General features: G+C 41.2%; 2 protein-coding genes across 9 annotated transcripts; one reads left to right on the plus strand and one right to left on the minus strand.

The window, feature by feature from the left end:
- Window positions 1–12: 12 nt before the first annotated feature.
- On the plus strand, window positions 13–6,328 carry selp (selectin P). 7 transcript variants are annotated; one of them, XM_051377043.1, is made up of 18 exons: window positions 13–153; window positions 245–323; window positions 425–811; window positions 895–1,002; window positions 1,090–1,275; window positions 1,365–1,556; window positions 2,066–2,251; window positions 2,346–2,531; window positions 2,717–2,899; window positions 3,083–3,268; window positions 3,400–3,585; window positions 3,736–3,921; window positions 4,091–4,276; window positions 4,412–4,597; window positions 4,874–5,062; window positions 5,168–5,356; window positions 5,722–5,844; window positions 5,940–6,328. In XM_051377043.1, the coding sequence occupies exons 1-18, from the start codon at window positions 139–141 to the stop codon at window positions 6,002–6,004; spliced, it is 3,018 nt and encodes a 1,005-aa protein (XP_051233003.1). In that variant the 5' UTR covers window positions 13–138; the 3' UTR covers window positions 6,005–6,328. The 7 variants fall into 7 exon arrangements, with proteins under 7 accessions (XP_051233003.1, XP_051233005.1, XP_051233004.1 ...); XM_051377045.1 differs by lacking the exon at window positions 4,412–4,597; XM_051377044.1 differs by lacking the exon at window positions 3,400–3,585.
- A 1,744-nt stretch (window positions 6,329–8,072) lies between these two features.
- Window positions 8,073–19,020, minus strand: lmx1a (LIM homeobox transcription factor 1, alpha). 2 transcript variants are annotated; one of them, XM_051376720.1, is made up of 9 exons: window positions 18,753–19,020; window positions 18,611–18,647; window positions 18,060–18,240; window positions 11,859–12,079; window positions 11,084–11,259; window positions 10,402–10,479; window positions 9,858–9,945; window positions 9,391–9,567; window positions 8,073–8,620 (listed from the first exon to the last, which is right to left on the minus strand). In XM_051376720.1, exons 2-9 carry the CDS (start codon window positions 18,636–18,638, stop codon window positions 8,478–8,480), a joined length of 1,092 nt encoding a protein of 363 aa, XP_051232680.1. In that variant the 5' UTR covers window positions 18,639–18,647; window positions 18,753–19,020; the 3' UTR covers window positions 8,073–8,477. The 2 variants fall into 2 exon arrangements, with proteins under 2 accessions (XP_051232680.1, XP_051232681.1); XM_051376721.1 differs by lacking the exon at window positions 18,611–18,647.
- Between the last annotated feature and the right edge of the window lie 1,292 nt (window positions 19,021–20,312).

Here is a 20,312-nt window from a genome sequence, read left to right on the forward strand (position 1 = left end):
CCCTTCCTGAAAGGAAGTTACGGCCAAAGTGATATTTCAAAATTTGTCATTGACTCATTCCTTGAAGGACAATTAATTCCGTTTTGCCACTGATCGTCAGCAAAGCAGAGTAAATGCAACAATAAGAATGAGTGACTGATGACAGATCAAATGGTAAGACCTGTGAAATATCAGTGAAAGTGTTGTACATTCATTAATGCATGACTCATGCAATTATGAAGAATAAAATATCTTTTTATTTCAGATGCCTCAAGAATCAGTTGATACTAGACAAAGCATGCATCATAGGGTGCTGATAGCTGCATTCATTGTATTTGCTCAAGGTAGGTTTGCATAATCTTGTAGGTACAATTTCTTTCAAACTCCTTTCTTTTCTTGCTTCACTAATTCAGTTTTGTCACATTGTCCTTATACCTAATCTTAGACCTGAACAGCAGAGGAGGAGTGCAGGCATGGACCTACAACTACAGCAACAGTCCAAACCGAAGATGGTTTGATGCCAACCAGTGGTGCAAGCAGCACTTCACAGGCATGGTGGCCATAGAGAACCAGGAGGAGAATGACTTCATCAACAATCTGCTACAGTTTCACCCAAAATATTACTGGATTGGAGTTCGGAAAGTGGATATAGGGTGGGTCTGGGATCGAAGCGGTGAGAAGGTGCCCGAGGAGAATCAGAATTGGGCACCAGGGGAGCCAGACAACCTATCGGGTCAGGACTGTGTGGAGATGTACATTAAGAGGGATAAAGACACAGCCAAGTGGAACAATGAGAACTGTCGCAAGAAGAAGGGAACAATCTGCTACAGTGGTAAACCACTCTTTATTTTGTTCAATGGACACATTTACTGACTCTTGTAAACCTATTATAGCATGTGAGTTCTCTCTCCGTAGCCTCTTGTAGACAGGATTCCTGCAGTATCCATGCAGATTGTGTTGAGACCATAGGGAACTACACCTGCCAGTGCCATCCTGGTTTCCTGGGCTTACACTGTGAAGAGGGTGAGCAAAAAAATAATATATTTAAACCAGCCAAGACCTGTTTTTGTGAGGGGTTAAATTATATATATTTCTTTGCTTTTTCTTCAGCAATCGAATGCAAACCCCTGCTTCACCCAGAACAAGGTTCTCACAACTGTTTCTATCCCTATGGGTCCAATCGTTTCAACTCTTCCTGCCATTTCCACTGTGAACTTGGCTTTCAGTTAGTGGGTGCGCCACAACTGCTATGCCAAGCCAGTGGACACTGGAACCACCCTGTTCCTCTGTGTCAAGGTATGGCAACTTGATATCAACAATATCAAAACAATTGTTATTTCAGATGTCAGAGTTACAAGGAAAACATTTCACCCTGTTTATCTTAGTTGAACAGTGTCCAGTTCTGAACCACACCAACATCAGTGCAGGTAGTATGAACTGCAGCCACCCCATTGCACCCTACAGCTACAACTCCACCTGTAAGGTCAGGTGTGATGAAGGCTTTGAGCTTAGTGGACAAGAGCAGATACATTGTGACCACACAGGCCAGTGGACAGACAGTGTCCCAGCATGTACAGGTAAAGTAGCTTAATCAGGCATAAATGATCTCATCTCATTTTGAGATTAATGTTTTTATGCATGGTCCTTGTTGAATTAAGAATTAAGAAACTATTTTTATTTTCTGTCTGAATATTTCTTGCAAAATACTTTTCATTTACTTACCTTTCTGTAATATTTAACCCCTGTTAATAGATTTGTGGCCACCTTTTACTAATTCTTGGCCTGAATGTGTAGTCACACATCCTGTCCAGACAGTACAGCATACCAGATTCAGGTCACAGCTGTTATCACTTTACCTCACACTCATTTGTACTTGCATTGGGAAAACAATATTTAATGTCGATGGCTGCTGCTGTTTCCCTTGACTGTAAATTATGTCAGCATGGTTATTCATGCCCCCAAATCATACTCATGCTATGTTTATAAAAGTCGATTCATAATACATAGTGCTGCAAACTGATGTATTTCATAAGAACGATTTCCATTGAGTGGACTGTGCGTGATTGATATCTATATCCCACCACAGTGAAAAAGTGCTCCCCCATTTTCTTTCCTGTTACCGGCAACATGACCTGTGTGGACGCTCTGGAGCCTTTCTCCTTTCGCTCACAGTGTAACTTCACCTGCCAGGAAGGCTTCTACCTGAGTGGAGACGACGCACTCATCTGTCTGGCCTCAGGGCAATGGGACAAACCCACACCTACATGCAAAGGTGGGTCACAGAAATGATGTCATGGCTCCCTAGAAAACAAGATACAGAAAATCATACAGTGTTCTGATGAGTAATATTGTTTCTTCCTCTCTAGTGGTACAGTGCAACAGTTTAAAGGCTCCACCCCATGTCTCCATGCAATGCCAGGACCCTCTAGGAGTGTACAGCTATGGCTCAACATGCGCCTTGCAGTGTGAAGAAGGTTTCAAACTGATTGGTGCCAACATGACCAAATGTTCTTCACTGGGCAACTGGAGTCATGCGCTTCCTGTTTGCCAAGGTATGACCACAGATGACCAATTGCTGAAGGATAAATAAGTATGAAATATAATCAGAATAAATGCCAAACTGTTCTCTGTTCTTCTCACTGCTGCATCTTAAAGTGAGCATTCAACACTGTTTTATTATTCTGTATGTTTATTGTGTGTGTAGCTGATCTCTCCCGGGTTTCTGTTTTTCTTCAAGCTAAGAGATGTGATCCAATAAATTCCACTCATGGCTCCATGTCCTGTTTTGACCCAAATGGTTCCTTCAGTTTCGGTTCTCGGTGCACAACAACCTGTGATGAGGGCTTTGTACTGAATGGGACAGCTAGCACTGAGTGCAACTCCATGGGCATGTGGAGTGCAGATATACCATCTTGCCTGGGTAAAATAATAATAATGATAATAATAATAATAATAATAATAATAATAATAATAATAATAATAATAATAATAATAATAATAAAGACTCTGTATTATAACCTGTAGTTATAATTTCTTTTTGTTGTCACTTTATCACAAGTTCTGACATTTTTGTTGGTCCCTCACTCTGTGTGTTCCCTTCCAGCTAAAAGATGTCCGACACTGAGCTCTCCCTCTCATGGCTCCTTAGCCTGCTCTGATCCTCATGCCGAGTTCAGTTTTGGTTCTCACTGCACATCAATATGTGAGGAGGGTTTCATCCTAAATGGGACGGCAGACACGGACTGCACCTCTCTGGGCACGTGGAGCACAGACATCCCACGTTGCTTGGGTAAAGTACACATTTTAATATCATAATCTGGTGATTATAATCCCAAGAAAAAAAATCTAAATTTAATGATTTAGATGTCTTGAAAGTAATATTAAATATCTTTGTCTCTCCCTTTGTCTGATCCCCTCCAGCTAAAAGATGTCCCACTCTGAACTCTACCTCTCATGGTTCTTTATCCTGCTCTGATCCTCATGAAGCGTTCAGTTTTGGTTCCCGGTGCACATCAACCTGTGAGGAGGGATTTGTCCTGAATGGGGTGGCTGACACAGAGTGCACCTCTGAGGGCACGTGGAGCAGAGACATCCCACGTTGCTTGGGTAAAAAAAAAAGAAATAAAGTGTAAATGTCTGTATCGTTTTTTGTTCACACAGTCAACAGAGGAACTCTTAATTTTTATGGCTTAAATTGCTTGAATGTACATCTTTACCATGTATAGCACTTATTGGTTTCTCATTGTTGCACTCCAGCGAAGAGATGTCCCACTCTGAGCTCCCCCTCTCATGGCTCCTTAGTCTGCTCTAATCCTCATGGAGAGTTCAGTTTTGGTTCTCGGTGTAATATAACATGTGAGGAGGGCTTTCTCCGGAATGGGATGGCAGACACGGAATGCACTTCTCTGGGCACATGGAGCGCAGACATCCCACTTTGCTTGGGTAAAACAATCCTAGATGTCTGTATCATTATCTGTTGATTGTAATCAACATAAACGCTTGTAATATTGTTTTAATGCCACTTAACCTCATAAAGCTCTAAATTATGATTTAGATGTCTTGAAAGTAATATTAAATATCTTTGTCTCTCCCTTTGTCTGATCCCCTCCAGCTAAAAGATGTCCCACTCTGAACTCTACCTCTCATGGTTCTTTATCCTGCTCTGATCCTCATGAAGCGTTCAGTTTTGGTTCCCGGTGCACATCAACCTGTGAGGAGGGATTTGTCCTGAATGGGATAGCTGACACAGAGTGCACTTCTGAGAGCCAGTGGAGCACAGACATCCCACGTTGCTTGGGTAAAAGCAGTCTCTGTATCATAACATGTTGATCGTAATCTACAGAAAAACTCGTATTTTCATGGTTTAGAAGGCATGACTGTACCTCTTTACCAAGCTTTTAAATATCTCTGTCCCTCTTGGTTTCTCTTCCAGCTAAGAGATGTCCCACTCTGAACGTATCCTCTCATAGCACCTTAGCCTGCTCCAATCCTCATGGGGAGTTCAGTTTTGGTTCTGAGTGCACATCAACCTGTATGGAGGGTTTCATCCTGAATGGCACTCCTGACACTCAGTGCACCTCTCTGGGCATGTGGAGCAGAGAAATACCCCATTGTCTGGGTAATAAATCATAATATGAGGGGGCTGCACTTGACATATATTCCCTCTTGCAGCATGCACATTGATGTATACTGATTTAGAATGGGGATTTTCATGTGCCCATTCATTCATATGATAATCAACACAACAGCTATATCATTAACTTGTCACGTCTTGAATCAATAGTTATTGAATAGTCAATAGTCTTGAAGGAAATCCCTCTTTATGCCACTTTGTTTCAGAAGATTATTTGGTCTGAAGCTGATGAGTATACGTTTTGGTAAATTTTATCTACAGCACACCCATGCCCCCTACTGGCCAAGCCTCCACAACATGGAAGGATGAACTGCGGCCATCCATACTCCCCTTTCAGCTATGGCTCCCACTGTGACATTGAATGTAATAAGGGTTTCAGGCTAAGAGGAACATCAAGTATGACATGCAACAACTCAGGCCACTGGAGTCAGGATCTACCCACCTGCCAGCGTGAGTGCCCAGCATTACTTTAAACTAAGTTTTGCCTTGCTGTTCTGGGATTCAAATAACTCATTGTTGTAAGTAATTACAATTTTTGTCCTTTTCACATCTCAGCTATACAGTGCGAGGCCATTCATGGCATGTATTTGCCCCTGTTCGTGAACTGCTCCCATCCTCTGGGGAACTTCAGCTTTGGCTCCAAGTGTCTTTTCACCTGTGGGGAGGGATTCTCCCTGAATGGCACAGAGGTGCTGTATTGCTCCTCCACTGGGTTTTGGAGTGACCGTCTGCCTAACTGCACAGGTACAAATTATTTTGGTCAGCATGCTAACATGCTCATAATGATGATGCCAACATGGTGATATTAATCAGGTATAACGTTTACCATGTTCACCATCTTAATTTAGTATGTTAACCAACTTATTGGACATAAATCTTAACCTGATGGTGGCCCTAGAGGAAAATAGTGTTGAGGGTGACATGAATGTGTGTAGAAAATGTCATGGCAATCCATTTTTTTTAACTTAAAACCACAAATGTGAACCTGCTGGTGGCACTAGAGGAGAAGGCTGTAGGTATGGAAATTTAAAAAATGATGATTGATGTGCTGACCAAAAAACCTGCAGTAAAAAAAACCCTGTATTTACTGTGATCTTTATGTGTTCCAGTCAATGGTATGCCGTTGGGGACTGCCATGCTGATGTATGCTGGTGTAGGAGCAGCTTCTGTTGTTGTGCCACTCGCCCTGATAGGACTTGCTTTGTTGATTATGACACGATTTAAGAAAAAAGGTGAGACCTACTGTGATGATGCTGTACGGTTTCACACATACAGCATGTTGTAGAACTCACAGTATATGATTGATCCTTATTTCTGATCTTTACAGGAAATAAGGTTAGGTCTGATGCACCAGCATGGGGAGCCAGAGAGAATCCAGCTTTTGAATTTTGATTTTTTTTTTTTTGTTTGTTTTTTAAAGCTTGATTTTTGCAGCAAATCATTTCAAACACTGCAGCGTAATGCTTGCTATTAATATATGAAGATTCCTATTGTGTGATACTGGTACCAAAAGATTACAGAAGGATTAGAACTTCAATCATATCAAATAATAATCCACATTTTACATGAAAACCTTCACCTTTTGTTTTTAAAGAACCCAAATCATGATACACAATTGATGCATGATATATTACATAAAGTAACATTTGTGTGGAGTTTTTTTCTGCTGCTTGTATAATGCTTAATTTTCAATAAACAAATCTTCATATCAACAAACCTTGAATCGTCACCTTTTATTTTATTTTAGACACCCATATTGCACATTAAGCATGTGATCAATGTTGGCAATCTTTCAACAATGTTCAGTGTCATTTGGTGTAGTATGGGGTGACTCTGTCTTGCTGGTGCCCTCCCTAGCAGCACAGTTTACCCACATTTGACCTCCCCCATAGGAACTAATACTGTAGGGTCAACTGGGGAAGTGGCAGAAAACCTCTGAGATTGCCAAACTGCCACAAAGTGTCAATTTAGCACATTTAGTGGCCAGAAATCTCCTGCCACTGAGTGGTGAGGAGGTGATCTATTATCAGTCTCAACTCAATGTGTCACACTGGGCAGTGATCCCATATTTAGGGGCAATTCACTACCCCCACAGTAACTACAGTATATTGCATTTGAACTGAGACTAATTTAACAATGTAGGTTTGAATGCATTGTCTGAATGATGAAATATCGACTGTATGGCTGTATCTACTGTATAGAATATTCCTTGTGTATCTGTGCCAATAGTATACCACCAGACTTTTAATATGAGCAGCAAATGGCCAATGGAATACCATCAGCAAAGTGTGTGCATCTGTCTTGGCGCTGCAACAGCATGAAGCCAATTATAGCGGTTAAAAGACAGAGGGTTTGTGGCCTGTGGTTGGCATGGAGGGTGCAATAAATAACCGAACTGTTGACAGGAAACTGTTTGGCTACCGTCAGAATAATAATGAGGTTATTGCTACCTGCTGTGACCGTATGATCACGGTTTGATTATTTTTCTCATCCCACCCACTGCTGCTGGCAACCATATATGCGTGCCAACTGCACACAGACTCGCGCACAAGAAGGGAAAAGGCCCCGCAGGTGACCACCTTGGCTTCCTTCCCTGATATTTAAGTCTGGCTTTTCTCCCTTCATCTACCTCTAAAGATACAAGGAAATGCATTATGATACTTTAGTCCCAACAACAAAGAGTGTTGTTCCTCCCAACACATGAGCATGCACACATCCACATGCCAGCAGACACTTAGAGCAGATACAGACACAGATACAAAGGCAGACTCAAAGAAACACACTCAGTATACCCTGCTGCACACTTCTTTAGCTCTGGCTGGCAATAGCATACCACGGTGACAGACAGTTAGATTGTTCCTGACCATTGACTTGCGCTCTGTGCTCTGCAAGGTCTGATTTCATAGTGGGAAATATGAGATGGTCCAGGAGAGGGTTCATGGCTGGGGCAAGGAGGCACTCCATACAGTGGGTCTTCATATCTCTGTGTCACCCTAGGCATTCTCCCCTGACACAGCTTTCAGCCCCTCCGTTGTCTGGAGCCCCCTCCCAGGGGTTTCTCAGCCTTCCTCCCCAGGATTGGTGCATTCCAGCTGGGCACAGTGCCTGGGTGGTCCCCCCCACCTCCCGTCCTCTACGACTGGAGGAAGGAAAAGGCAGAAAAATGCAGCAAGGGCCTTTGACCGCGAGGAGCACAATGTGAGCGTTGATGATGGCGGCGTGGATGTGATGCTTACCTGCCACTGACCCATACAGCTGTCATAGCCCCGCTTTTTACAATCTGATGATCCACCCAACAGCCAGGGGAAGATGCCTTGCTGACCTGTCACCTAGATTGGACTGATAAGCACCGAGGATGGACTGACCCGGCTCTAACCCTCAGCATGAATACCCCATCTTCATAATAAATCAGCCTGTGCTTCATACTCACTACGCCACTCATTTTATACTGGACATTCACTGTATCATAACCATTATTTATTGATCATTGTTGATTCATTCAAGATGAACAGCATACACACATTGTGAGAATAAATACAAATGCACACCCAAAAACAGCTATTTACATTAGTAGATGCAGATATAATCTCATGATCTAACATTCAAACATAGTGAGAGAGGTATCATGCCTACACAGGAGCCTGTGTTGTACAGTGGGATTGTAAAGCATAAGAGGCAGTAGTGTAATCGTGTTTATATGGAGGTGCACATGGTATATTGCATGGTATCACAGTGTACCCATGTCCCCTTGGCGGTAATTTTGCAACCACTTCTTCAACTACCTTGTGCACAGATAAATGATGAGACCACAGAACGGGGCTGAGTGAGGGAGACGCACCGCTTCTCACCAAGTCCGATTTCACCCTCAGGAGGTGAAGTAAGAGTCCTGCATGGAGTAGAGGCGGTCAATAGGGGTGAGCAGAGAAGAGTCACCCAGGGACAGGCAGTCGCTGTCAGCTACATGACACAAAGGGTCCCTGTCCATATCACTGTACAGACCCTTGAAACCTAAAAAAGACACAACATCATTAATCACTGGATAGTTAGGCTGTAATCTGAACATTGGTTGGTTGAAAGTGGGACTGATTTTACTCATGAAGTTCAGCTTATTCATTACTAGGAGTACTATTAAGCCTGTGAAAACAGTTTGGCACTTTCAAGTTGCATTTTGGGAAATGTAGGACTGATATCTCCACCTCTGTTTTACTACATTTAACCAATTTTGCAACACTAAACTGCTTAAGTACCCCCTTTAAGTAAAAATATAATTTGTTATAATTTGTTATAACTTGAGCTCTAAAGGACTTTTGCATTATACAAAATAACAGAAACAACTGACGATATAATAAAATACAATACAAAAACCCTGCACTACACACTATCTTTGTAAAGAATATCATGTTCCATTTTAATAAGGGGTTGATTCTGGTCATGGTTGGTGATTTTGTTGTCTTACATTATATTCTAATATGTCATTTTACTGTTACATTCCTTACTTTGTTCACCCACGATATATCATTACTTATGATATTATTTTGGACAGCCGAAAAGAAAATTGAATGAAATTGGAGCTACTCCACAAATTGAATTGCATGGAGATATATATATATATATATATATATATATATATATATATATATATATATATATATATATATAACACATTGTATGTCTTTATGAAATCTTTTTTCTTAGTTTTACTAATCTCAGAAACTTTGTAGAACAATACTTCAAACATGTAATTATCCATCATGGTTTGACAGCACTGAAGTCTTTACCATAGGGGTGCATGTGATCCCCTGGCATCTGAGGAGGGGTCAGGCCCTGTCTGAAGGGGTCCATGTCATAGTCCTGCTGCTCCAGTGTGGTGAGTCCCATCTGGTGCTGCTGCTGAATGTGGGTATAGGAGGACCCTAGGCGCTCCATCTCAGAGGTCAAACTACCACGGGAGGGCGCTGTGAGGCACAGGAGACACACAGGAGCTGGTGTTCACTGCTGTCGCTTACAATCATGTCTTTTTTTGTGAGCTTTTGTGCCTCTGCTCCTGCCTTTGTAATGTTGATTACTCACTTCTGTCTGCTAAAAGATACTTTAAAAAACTGCTTATATTCTACAAAATGTTGGAAAATATCTTTGAGCATATGGTGTTTTCTTTCTTTGAAAATGAGTTATAAAGAATATATTTTATCTTTAGGATATCATACCATAGGGGAGTAAAAGAGCACATTTTAAAGCAGTGAGATACCTGTGTGATGTGATGGGTGCTCACGCTGCTCCTGAGTCTGCTGCTGCTGCTCCTGCTGCTGAAGCTGTCTCCTGGCCAGTTTCTTCATCTAAAAAACATGCACCGGTAGACATTAAAGCTCACAAACAGGCCTAATGTAAAACATTTTTCTCACTCCACAGTCCCTCTGCCACCCAGGCATACGAGTGTGTTCACTCAATTGCAAAGTATTAACAGTCAGCTAAAGGACATCTTTCAGTGGTGGAGGGAAGCCACACATGAGCCCACTTTGTGAGGAAATATGGGGTTTAATCTACAGTGATCTCGCAGTGAGATGTCATCAGTTTCCTGTATGAAGAGATAGCCAGGCTGATTTCCACTCTGGCATACAAACACAGTGCAGAAAGAGTCCTTTTATTAGTAGCGCATATGACTGTGTGTGTGTGTGTGTGTGTGTGTGTGTGTGTGTGTGTGTGTGTGTGTAGGTGTAGGTGTAGGTGTGTGTGTGTGTGTGTGTGTGTGTGTGTGTGTGTGTGTTTGTGTGTGTGCGTGTACTTTGTATTACTTTGGCTCTTTGGTTCTGGAACCAGACCTGCACAACCCGGACGCTCAGACCAGTCTCTGCTGCCAAGGTCTCCCTTACCTTGGATCAAGATTCAGGGGGAGGGAGAAAGTAAGAAAGGGAGGGTAAAAAATAGGAAAATAGAAACAGAGAAGAGGTCACTTGAAGGTTAAAAAATCTGAATCACCAATCCGCCTCAAACAAGGAGGAAAAGATAAAACCTTTATGAAATATATAATATATAATTATAGAAGATAAGAAATTACTCCTAATTGATTTGACTTTTGGATTATTTTTTTTTGGAAGTTATGTCTGTAATGTACAGCACTACTATATGCAGTAGATAGCTGAAATCCTGCCACTAATTCTGGGCTAACTTCTATAATTTTGAAATGAGGAGTTATTTCTTTGGTCTTTGCGAGAAGCATGATTACACGATACAATGGTTTTCTGTTCATATTCTGAGGTAGACTACTCTACTTTGAGGATCTCGTCATTAAACAAAACTACATAAAACAACTATGCTATACTATAACACTGTTTGATGCTTATTTCTAAGGTTAGGGTTTGTCTTCAAAACAACAATATAGACTCCCTCTATACAAACATACGTTGTGCAATGTCATATCCAGAACAGAAACTATGGAGTCCAGACTACTGGGTGAACACAGAATAAACACTGTACCTTTCGGCAAGGCTTGGATGAGACCTCAAATGAGGCTTTGAAGGTCCGTCTTTGTTGAGTGGTCAGTATAGTGCGTGGTCTTTTGGGACGTTTGCTCTCCAGGTCTTCTGATCTAACTCGTCGGCCTGTAACCCTCCCAGATTCCACCTCCTCTTCTTCTTCCTCATCACTTTTACCTAGTAGGCAGACATGATTGAAAAGTAAATGTTTATTCACCTACAAGGCATTCGGGTTAACAAAAGTAATGTTGAGAGACAAAAAAGGAAAATTCATGCCATCAATCTGAGAGGTTCAATGCATCATTTATACACTAATCTGTTATTTTGTTTTGGTTTAATTTATCTACACATTCCCCCGACCTTAGCTTCAGTTTGTATTTCCCTTTTATTTTTCCAGAATGCTTTTTAACAACCTAGACTGATAAAATGGACCACTTGATACTCATAATTTCTTAATGAGTAGATGGAAAAGTAGTAGCCAGCAGTAATTTTAGTCATAGTCATAAACATTAAAATAAAAGTTGGTGTTAGATCAAAATGTGGCACAATGTCATACTGTCTATTTAATGCTAAGTTGCCAGAAACTATACGGTTAGAGATATCTGGTTATTTTGACCCAGTGCTAGACACAACAAACTCAAGTCTTACTTTAAAACTGTCACAAATCTATTGTTAATTGTACAAAACGGCAAAGGATACACAAATTAATAAAAATCAGGAACAAAGAGTGACATATACAAACACACACGCACACACACACTGTACACAGCCTGTACCTGTGTCGGAGGAGGTCGGGCTGGCCAGACACTGGTGGTAGTCCTCTCTGGCACACAGTAGCTGTCCCTCCCTGAGGACGCAGCGGTCTCCAGTCTGCAGGCGGCAGGAACAGACGCTGCAGGTGAAGCAGCGCAGGTGGAACACAGCGGCCCCTGCACGCATCACCAGCTCTGTGGGAGAGATGGCCTCCGCACAGCCCCCACAACGCACTGCAAACAATCTAGAGAGAGGGATAGGAGGACGGGGGGTGAAACAAGGGAGGAAATTGTGAGAAATTGTGAGAGCTCAGTAAATAAGAGAGTAACGCTTTTGTTTGGCTGAGCTTGAGTATAAGCTGAGACACTTGAGGACCCTTCACACCTCAGTAAGATGGGACTCCATGAGAAAAGAAAATGCTTGGTTGACTTGGGGAATGTTGCTGAGTCGAGCTGTCACTCAAAACAACTGCCAACCTGACTTCTCCCCTCTCCTCCTCCTTCTCCTGCCCCGACCACTCAGGCACATACTCTTAGCGTGGCGGGTGTGCATCTTAGCGCCTGGCAACCAGGACTGGTGGGCTTAGCCTCAGAGACTGTTGCCGTGGCTCCGGCTGCCGTGTCCGAGGCTGTGCTCCTGGGGAGGCAGGAGAAAAGCTCTCGGCAGGCCATGGCTCCAGGCAGAGGGGGGGAATCAGATCTCCCGGTGGGAGAGGCTGAGCCGCCGGTCCCATGAATTATCCGCGGAATTATCCTTAAGTCTGCTTAACCAGAGCGGGACAAAGACAGAGCCAGCCCCCAAGCAGCAGGACCATTGTCCGCTGGCTGACACCGCGGCATTTTGGGTCTGTCACACAGGATGATGCGTCATCATTCTAGAGCTGGTGTTTGTCTCCAGACCTGACTGGGTCACCAGACCAGTCAGCCCAGAGGCATGAGAAAGTGACAGCATTTTTCCCACCTTTTTCTTTTCACATAAAAATACTTTATGTGGCTCATAAGGAGAGCCTAAATACATCACTGATTCAATCAAAGATTTTTTTTTGTCCACTTTGTAGCTGTCTGGAAAAAAAGGAATAATGTAACTTGAATCATGTTTGATCAATGTGCAACTACTCATGGACAAATGGAAAATATTACTTTCCAGAGTTATATTAACCTTTTAGTATTTATCTTGCATTGGCCACCTATGTGTGTGGAAGAGAAATAATAAACCACAGCTATCATTTCTGTTTCATCAGAAAAACCTGAAGCTAAACTTATTTTTCTTTAATCAATAATTTAATTTGGTCTAGTTATAATTGTGGTTTTAAGGGAAAAGATCCACAGCATTTGCACCATCCAGACAAATAAATAACATACCACAAAAATGTTTAATTATTTCCCCCTGATTGGCATTTTTATGCCCAAAGCCATTCTGGTATAAAAGTGAACATAAGCACACATTTTAGCAATAGGCGGTTTCAGTAAAATTCACCTAAAATAAAGATTTCAGATTCACTTTTAAGTGAAACAAATAAAGCATTTGACTTCCTTTTAAACATATCTAAAATGGAAATTTAGCACAATATTTACAAACAAACAGAAACTCAGACTAAACATAAAGCAAACACCCAGGTTGAGACATCCCTGTCAAAAGGTCTGGAGCTGCAACATCCTAAAGCCAAACATTGCTGGGACCTCTCACTGTTGCTGTGGGGTCGCTAGGGAAACGGTAAAGCCCATTCCCAGCAGCTCAGGAGGGTCAGGCGGGCTGCTTGACCCATCCGAGTCGTCTGCTCCACGGCCTCAATGGTATGCGCTTTAATATGGCCAACATACCGTCTGTGGTATGTGCATTCCTGTGGCAACACAAGATGCATCGAGGAAAACATTTTCAAAGGAAGTGTGGCGGAGGAAATACCCGGAATGTTTCTATGATGCAGCAAAGTACTTGATTTAATCTCTCAAAGTGATGCTAATGCTAGTGCTCAGTGGAGAAGAAACTATGGGCATTAATGATGTGAGATCATTCATGTTTCAAGAATCGCTTTTCCATTACCTACACGCCTTGCCAAGTTCGTCTTACTATACCCAGTTTTCTTAAGCGTTGTTAATGCAAAGGTAAGAGTACCTCCAATACTTATGGAGAAGCTCAAGGTGTTTAATATTTCAGAGTTTCCGTTGACATGATTGGCCCAGCGGCCCAGCAAGGAGAGCGGGAACACTCAGTCACGCTGGATTTAGACGTGGCAATTAGTGACAAGATCATTACAGAGAAATAAGTCAGCAAAATCCTGCTGCACTCATCCACACTGACATGGCCAGGGTCAGGCACTCTCAAGGTAGATGCACTGTATAATAAGATGAGTGTTTAGCAAAATCGCACACACAAGCTCCAGAGCAAAGCCCTCCCCTCTCATTGTTCTTGCCCTGACTTCAGTGCTGACCTTTGGCGATCAGGCAAACAGACTGCTGGTCTAGTGGACATGCAGAGAGACAGATCCTGTTTCTGGATCAGGTTAACCTGGATCCTTTTGCTGAACACACACACACCAAGAGAGAGCGTGTATCAGATACAGATCTGCGGGTCAAGTGCACCGCCAGTCACACCGCTGATCTGACGACCAATCTGATGTCCAGTCCACCTGTCCACTGAACCGTTTAGCCAATCTAAATCTGCTGACAATCTGACCACCCTAAACATCACATTGTCAGGCAAAAATTTGCATACGGCGTCATTAAATTACAGTACAGTGTGTGTTATGTATTGTGTGTCTTGTGTGGCCGATATGGGTCAAGCAAACAAATAAATTCTATGGACAATGCAATTATGTCAGTAATATTCTTTAATATCTGGGACAGTCTTCTGATGTGTTGTTTTGTCTTTGAAATTAGTATTTCTTTTTTTACAAATAAACCTAATAATATATCAAAAAATATATAAAGACGCTGCCATGGAAGAAAGCAGACTTTCATTATTGTTATTTTCATCATACAAGAACTATTAAGACTAATATATTAATTTACAAAGGATGGCCAAAAGAAAATTTATCCATAAAAGCATCAAGATCAACTAATGATTAATTTAGAAACTCTCCAGAGGTTATCTCTGGAATTTATGCCAATCCCATGATTGTCAGTGTTTTTTGTAAATGTTGCTAAAGGCACAAACAATGAGGTGAGTTGGTCTGTGGACTAATAAGACTTCAGCTCACATTAACGTGTTAAGCTATAAAGACAAAATAAAATCATGGAGTTAAAACAAATTCTGCCACAGGACATCATGATGTGAAACCACAGTGGAAATTACTGACTCAATTATTAATGTTTTAAATCACATTTTCCCTCATTTTTACATTCTGGTGCTGCACTGCATGAGTTACACTGCTCCAGTAATTGATACATATGTATTCCAACTGTTGTCAAACAGCCTGAAAATCCATGACACAAACAACACTGGAACCTAAACAATTATTTAATCTGTTCTGGATGACAATATATCTGTTTAAGCTTAACAGATATAATATTCTGTAGGATGCAAAGAACTGCCCTTTTATCTAGATACTGTAGGAACACACATCTGTTTTTTTTATCTGTTACATGTACAAGTATCTAAAAAAGATCAACTTCCCAGGGTGCCTCCAGGTGCCAGTGTGAATACTTTTTGTTCATGTTCTTGGTTATTTTATTATTTTATTTGTATGTTTTATTATCCTGATGTGTTTTAGTTAGTTTTGTAGCCCATTTTTTTGTTTGATGCCATGAAATCTATACTTTTATCTTAATATATAAAATAATTCACCATTCTGCTACTAGTTATGCACCAACTTTTAGATGCAGTAATAAAAGCAGGCACTGGTGAACCTGGAGTGAAGAGAAATATAAACTGCTCTGTTGAGGGAATTCAAATACTGGCCTTATTGTCTTTCAGCCTCCGTAAACAGGCTAAACCTTGTGGTCTGTCTGGCACTGATGTGTCACGCGAGCAAAGGGACAAACAAGGCAAAATTCAGACAGAAAATACAGCATGTGGTAAGAGACAAATGTTGTCACAGTATGGAATAATTGTCACTTACGAGCTGGCTTCACACTAGTCCTGGATAAAAGGAAGGGTAGGGAGTAGAACACAGTTTGCACCGCGAGAGGAACACATTTTAAAGCCCCTCATCGTGGACAAAAGTGGTGCTCATGTGTTATAGGGTGCCACACCAAAGACAGGACGAATGGGGAGGTGGAGACGTGAGACCTCGGAGGCAGAGCTCTGGCACCAGGCCTCCTGCTAATTGGTCAGGTCAGATATCTCACGGTCGGCTGGGCGTTATCCCATCGCTCGACACAGGGGCTGCTGTGAGCAGAGCTTTCCAGATGCCACGGCACATAACGCCAAGGCTCGTGGAGCGCACTGTCCCCCGAAATAAGTTCACACCAGCCTCACCGTCTCTCTTATAGGGATGCACCAGACCTTCTGACATATGGCTCTACTCTCCTAATTACTTCTCAGTCCTGCTCTTTTCTCTGTGCTTCAGCCAAATGATCTCCACTAATCACACGAAGCAATTTACAAGAATCCACTCTGATTTCCATCTATCCATTTTCATAAAAACGGCATGTTTTAAATGCTTCGCTAACAAATACTCTGCCTGCAAAGGTAAACAGGCCTCCAATACCACTACAGTGTAATTTAGCTGGGAAGATGATAGCGGAGAGCATTTTTGACCAATGAGTGCAACATTTCTTGTTTCCCTTCCTGCTTGGCAGAAAGGCCGTCACTAAATCGTTCAGAAATAATGTGAGCTGCTGCCTGTTAGGGTGTTCACTTTTCGTCTTGGCTCTTGTTAGGTGAGAGCATGTTTTGGTCCTCCAAACAAGAAGGAGGGGATGAGACAGTGGCAGTGGATCGGGCGATGGGTGATGATGGTGGGAGGGGTTGTTTTTTTTTTGGGGGGGGGGCTAGACCATATGTTGTCCCCAGCTTGCAGTTGCCACGCCAATGGGCCTCGAAATTTTAACACATTTTGACAATGTGTCAGTTGAGCTCTACCCCTGGTTGTGTGCTGTACGTGTGTGAAGGTGTGATCGTGTTGTTTTGTGTGTGTGTGTGTGTGTGTGTGTGTGTGTGTGTGTGGATGTACACTATGCAATAGTGTTCTCACATTCCAGCTCCCTCCCTCGCCACCCCTTCCACCTACAGTCACCTTCTTCTCTTAGTGCACTCTGCCAAGTTCCCTGGAAGTCAACTTACACCATATATGCACATACACAAACTACATATGTGCATACATACACAAAACACACTGAGAACACAATGCTTTTACCATAAAATTTAAAATGTACCACATAACACAGTATGTACTAAGTTAGAATAGATATGTTAAAGTTACTATGAAGAGAAATTACTTGTTTCCCCACTGTCTTGCTTTCTCTCTGGTCCTTTCTCTCTCATATGGACACACACACACACACACACACACACACACACACACACACACACACTCTTAGTCAAGGTCAGATCTGGACAAGGGTTCTGTTGTAAAAACTGGCTAATAACACACAATAATTTTTGGACCCCGTGCCAAAAAATAGAATTAAATGAATGAGATAAGACAAAATAAAATGAACAGCCTGTAATAAAAATAAAGGTTTGCCTAAATTTGTAAAACACATTTAGATGTTTTTTTTGCTATAACATGAACTATGATATTTGAAGTATATTTGCAATGTATATGCATGTGCCAAATCTAAAAGTGCAGGAACGGGACTAGAAAAAACTAGAATATACTGTAGAACTATCTTGTATTTAAACAAGAATGGAGTGCAGCTAAAATGTGATATTTTTGTATATTACATACTTTTTTGCAGAAATTATTATCACAATGAAAATGAATTTATATATATATATATATATATATATATATATATATATATATATATAGTACCAAGCTTAAAATCCTTGAATTCAAATGACTTTACATCATGGAGAAAAACTGGCATGATATTGGTAGCTCTTGAAAAAGCCACATTTTTCTAAACTCAAATTCAATTGTATTTCTACGTGCATTATGTATTATTTCTCTGAGAAATAGTGGCATTGTAAGATCAGATGTCATAATCCTGGAAAATCTGAAGCAGAAGCCATGGTTTAAAAGTGATAGAAGGAAGGTTATATGTATGCTTAACCTTTTTATGATTTCAACTGTAACATCAGGAGAAAACAAACAATAAGGAAGAGTTATCAGCACTCACTCAGCATAGTCCCGCTTGCAGTAAAGTTTGCGGTCCCGCAGAAAGCAGGAGTTGGTGAGCGCGTCCCCGCACGCTGCGCACCGCACACACTGCTCATGCCAGAGGCCGTCAGTGACTCTGAGCAGGAATCTGTCTCTGATCAGCTGGTGGCATCCGGCACACACTGCCCTCTGATCCATATCTGCAATGATGGGGAAATCCTTTAATTAGGACACTTTTCCAATCAGCAGGACGCAGCTGAAATATTGGGCTAATTTGGCTGAACAAGGTTTGATGGAGGGGGGGGCATCAAAATGCGACTTTACCTCGTTATAATGTGAGGCAAAAGTAGTTAAATACGCAGTTTGTTTATTAAAAAGTGGATATCCCACTGAGAAGTCAATTGTTTTTAATTGTTTTTGACCGTTTAAATTGACCAAATAGGCTATTAAGTTCGTTTGATGACCATGTGCAAATAGCAGTGCTAAAAACCAAATACCACAAGTGAAATGAATTCTAAATCTTACTCAGTAAAGTTGATTAATGCAATTATGTCATCAAGTTTTACCCACCTAAGCTTAATGCCGGTCGATCCACCATCGCAATCCTCTGAAACATTGTGAAATATATTTTTGACCAAAAGTTAATTGAGGGAAAATAAATATTTTAAAATAACAATTTAAAGACAGTTATTTAAGTTCAAAAAGCTCATACCTGTACAAAGGTCGGTAGAAAAGTATTTTTGGTTATCAACTCCCAGTTCTCCTCAGAGCATCTCCGGCGCTCAGAGTCCTGCTGCAACTTGCTGCTCGGAGCAGAAAGCTGCAAAGTTTCTCCTCAGAGCTTCCGACAACCTCTCTGAGTCCACTGTTATTGACTATTTAGGCTATCTATCAATTATCCTATTAGGGGTGAACGGGAAGGAGAGAGAGAGAGAGGGAGAGAGAGAGAGAGACTTCCTCCACGTGCAGGTGCCGGTTACCTCTCTCTCCCCCTCTCGCTCTTCACTCCCCCCCCTCTGTCTGTCTGTCTGTCTGTCTGTCCCCACGTTGAATGCTTCAAAGTTACCAGAGACGCTCATGAAAGGTTTCTTTTTCTGTCTTTTTTTTCATAATAAACTAATAAGTCATAGTGTTCAGGAAGTACAGAGCAGGTTAAAAGGTCATTAAGAAGGGATTTGTCAAAGATTCTTGATTGTTGTATGATAGATAGATAGATAGATAGATAGATAGATAGATAGATAGATAAATAGATAGATAGATAGATAGATATTTTAAATACAATTTTAGAGGTGCTATAAATCAAGACTTACTTTCTAAGAAGCTCAGATATGTTGGACTTTATTTTCAGGCTGATACGATATTGATAGTTGACAGTTTTAATATTTGGTCATATGCATTTTCTTAAAGGACATATGTATGAACATATACAACACAGCACATTATTTTCAATCTTTCTATAACACCTCAAACATATCTTTGGTATTTCTGTACAGTACTGCAATGTCTTGTTATAGTCAGCCGACACACTGTTGAGATATATCTGTGATAATATAAACCAATATATCGGCATGTTGGATTTATCGGACTCCACTATGTTCCATATTTTGTTATTTTAAAGTCTTTACACCATTCCAGATCTTGGTGCTGAGGGGTAAGGCTTTACTGGAACCATGAAGAGGAGGATACAGGAATCTGCTCAGACAGATGGATGTCAAACATGCTATAAAGCAGCATCTGTGTGGTCCTGTTTACACTCTGTGGACGCCATCTGGTGGCCAACGGCTGGAAATATACAGAAGGGACAACAGTTGTTTCATTAAAAGAGAGCCTGTAACACAGGCTTTCACTCAGAGTATATATTCAACTCAGTATTTCCGGGCTGCTTTTGTCTGTGAAATAATACAAAGAAAATGTGATGAGAAAATGAGTTGATGGCATTAAAATATATTACTGTATTAAAGAAATTCCTTTGTGTTGTTTCAGGGTCACATAATAAAAAATATGTTTCAGATTGTCAACAATATTTGGATTTTAAAGTAAGGCTGCATAATTAATCAAAATCACAGTATGATCAAATAGCAGAAGTTGCAATTTCTTTGATAAAGGTAAAATGTGAGACAAAACAGTATTGTATTATAAAGTACTGCAGTGCTGCTGAGGTTCCCTGGCCTACAAATATTTTGCTTTTTGTTTGTTTGGTACAGACTCTAAATCATTTCACCATCATCATGGTTTTAATAGTGTTTTCAGTGAAAATTAAATTTGTGATGCA

The sequence above is a fragment of the Dicentrarchus labrax genome, unplaced genomic scaffold, assembly GCF_905237075.1.
Source record: "Dicentrarchus labrax unplaced genomic scaffold, dlabrax2021, whole genome shotgun sequence".
NCBI lineage: Eukaryota > Metazoa > Chordata > Actinopteri > Moronidae > Dicentrarchus > Dicentrarchus labrax.

Coding starts and splice junctions, on each gene's coding strand:
- selp (XM_051377043.1), top strand. Junction 3,922..4,090: donor AGACATCCCACTTTGCTTGG/GTAAAACAATCC, acceptor GATCCCCTCCAG/CTAAAAGATGTCCCACTCTG. Junction 4,277..4,411: donor AGACATCCCACGTTGCTTGG/GTAAAAGCAGTC, acceptor TTTCTCTTCCAG/CTAAGAGATGTCCCACTCTG.
- lmx1a (XM_051376720.1), bottom strand. CDS start 18,638: ATGGTGGATCGACCGGCATTAAGCTTAG. Junction 10,480..11,083: donor CATCCAAGCCTTGCCGAAAG/GTACAGTGTTTA, acceptor TCTTGATCCAAG/GTAAGGGAGACCTTGGCAGC. Junction 9,568..9,857: donor GCACCCATCACATCACACAG/GTATCTCACTGC, acceptor TGTGCCTCACAG/CGCCCTCCCGTGGTAGTTTG.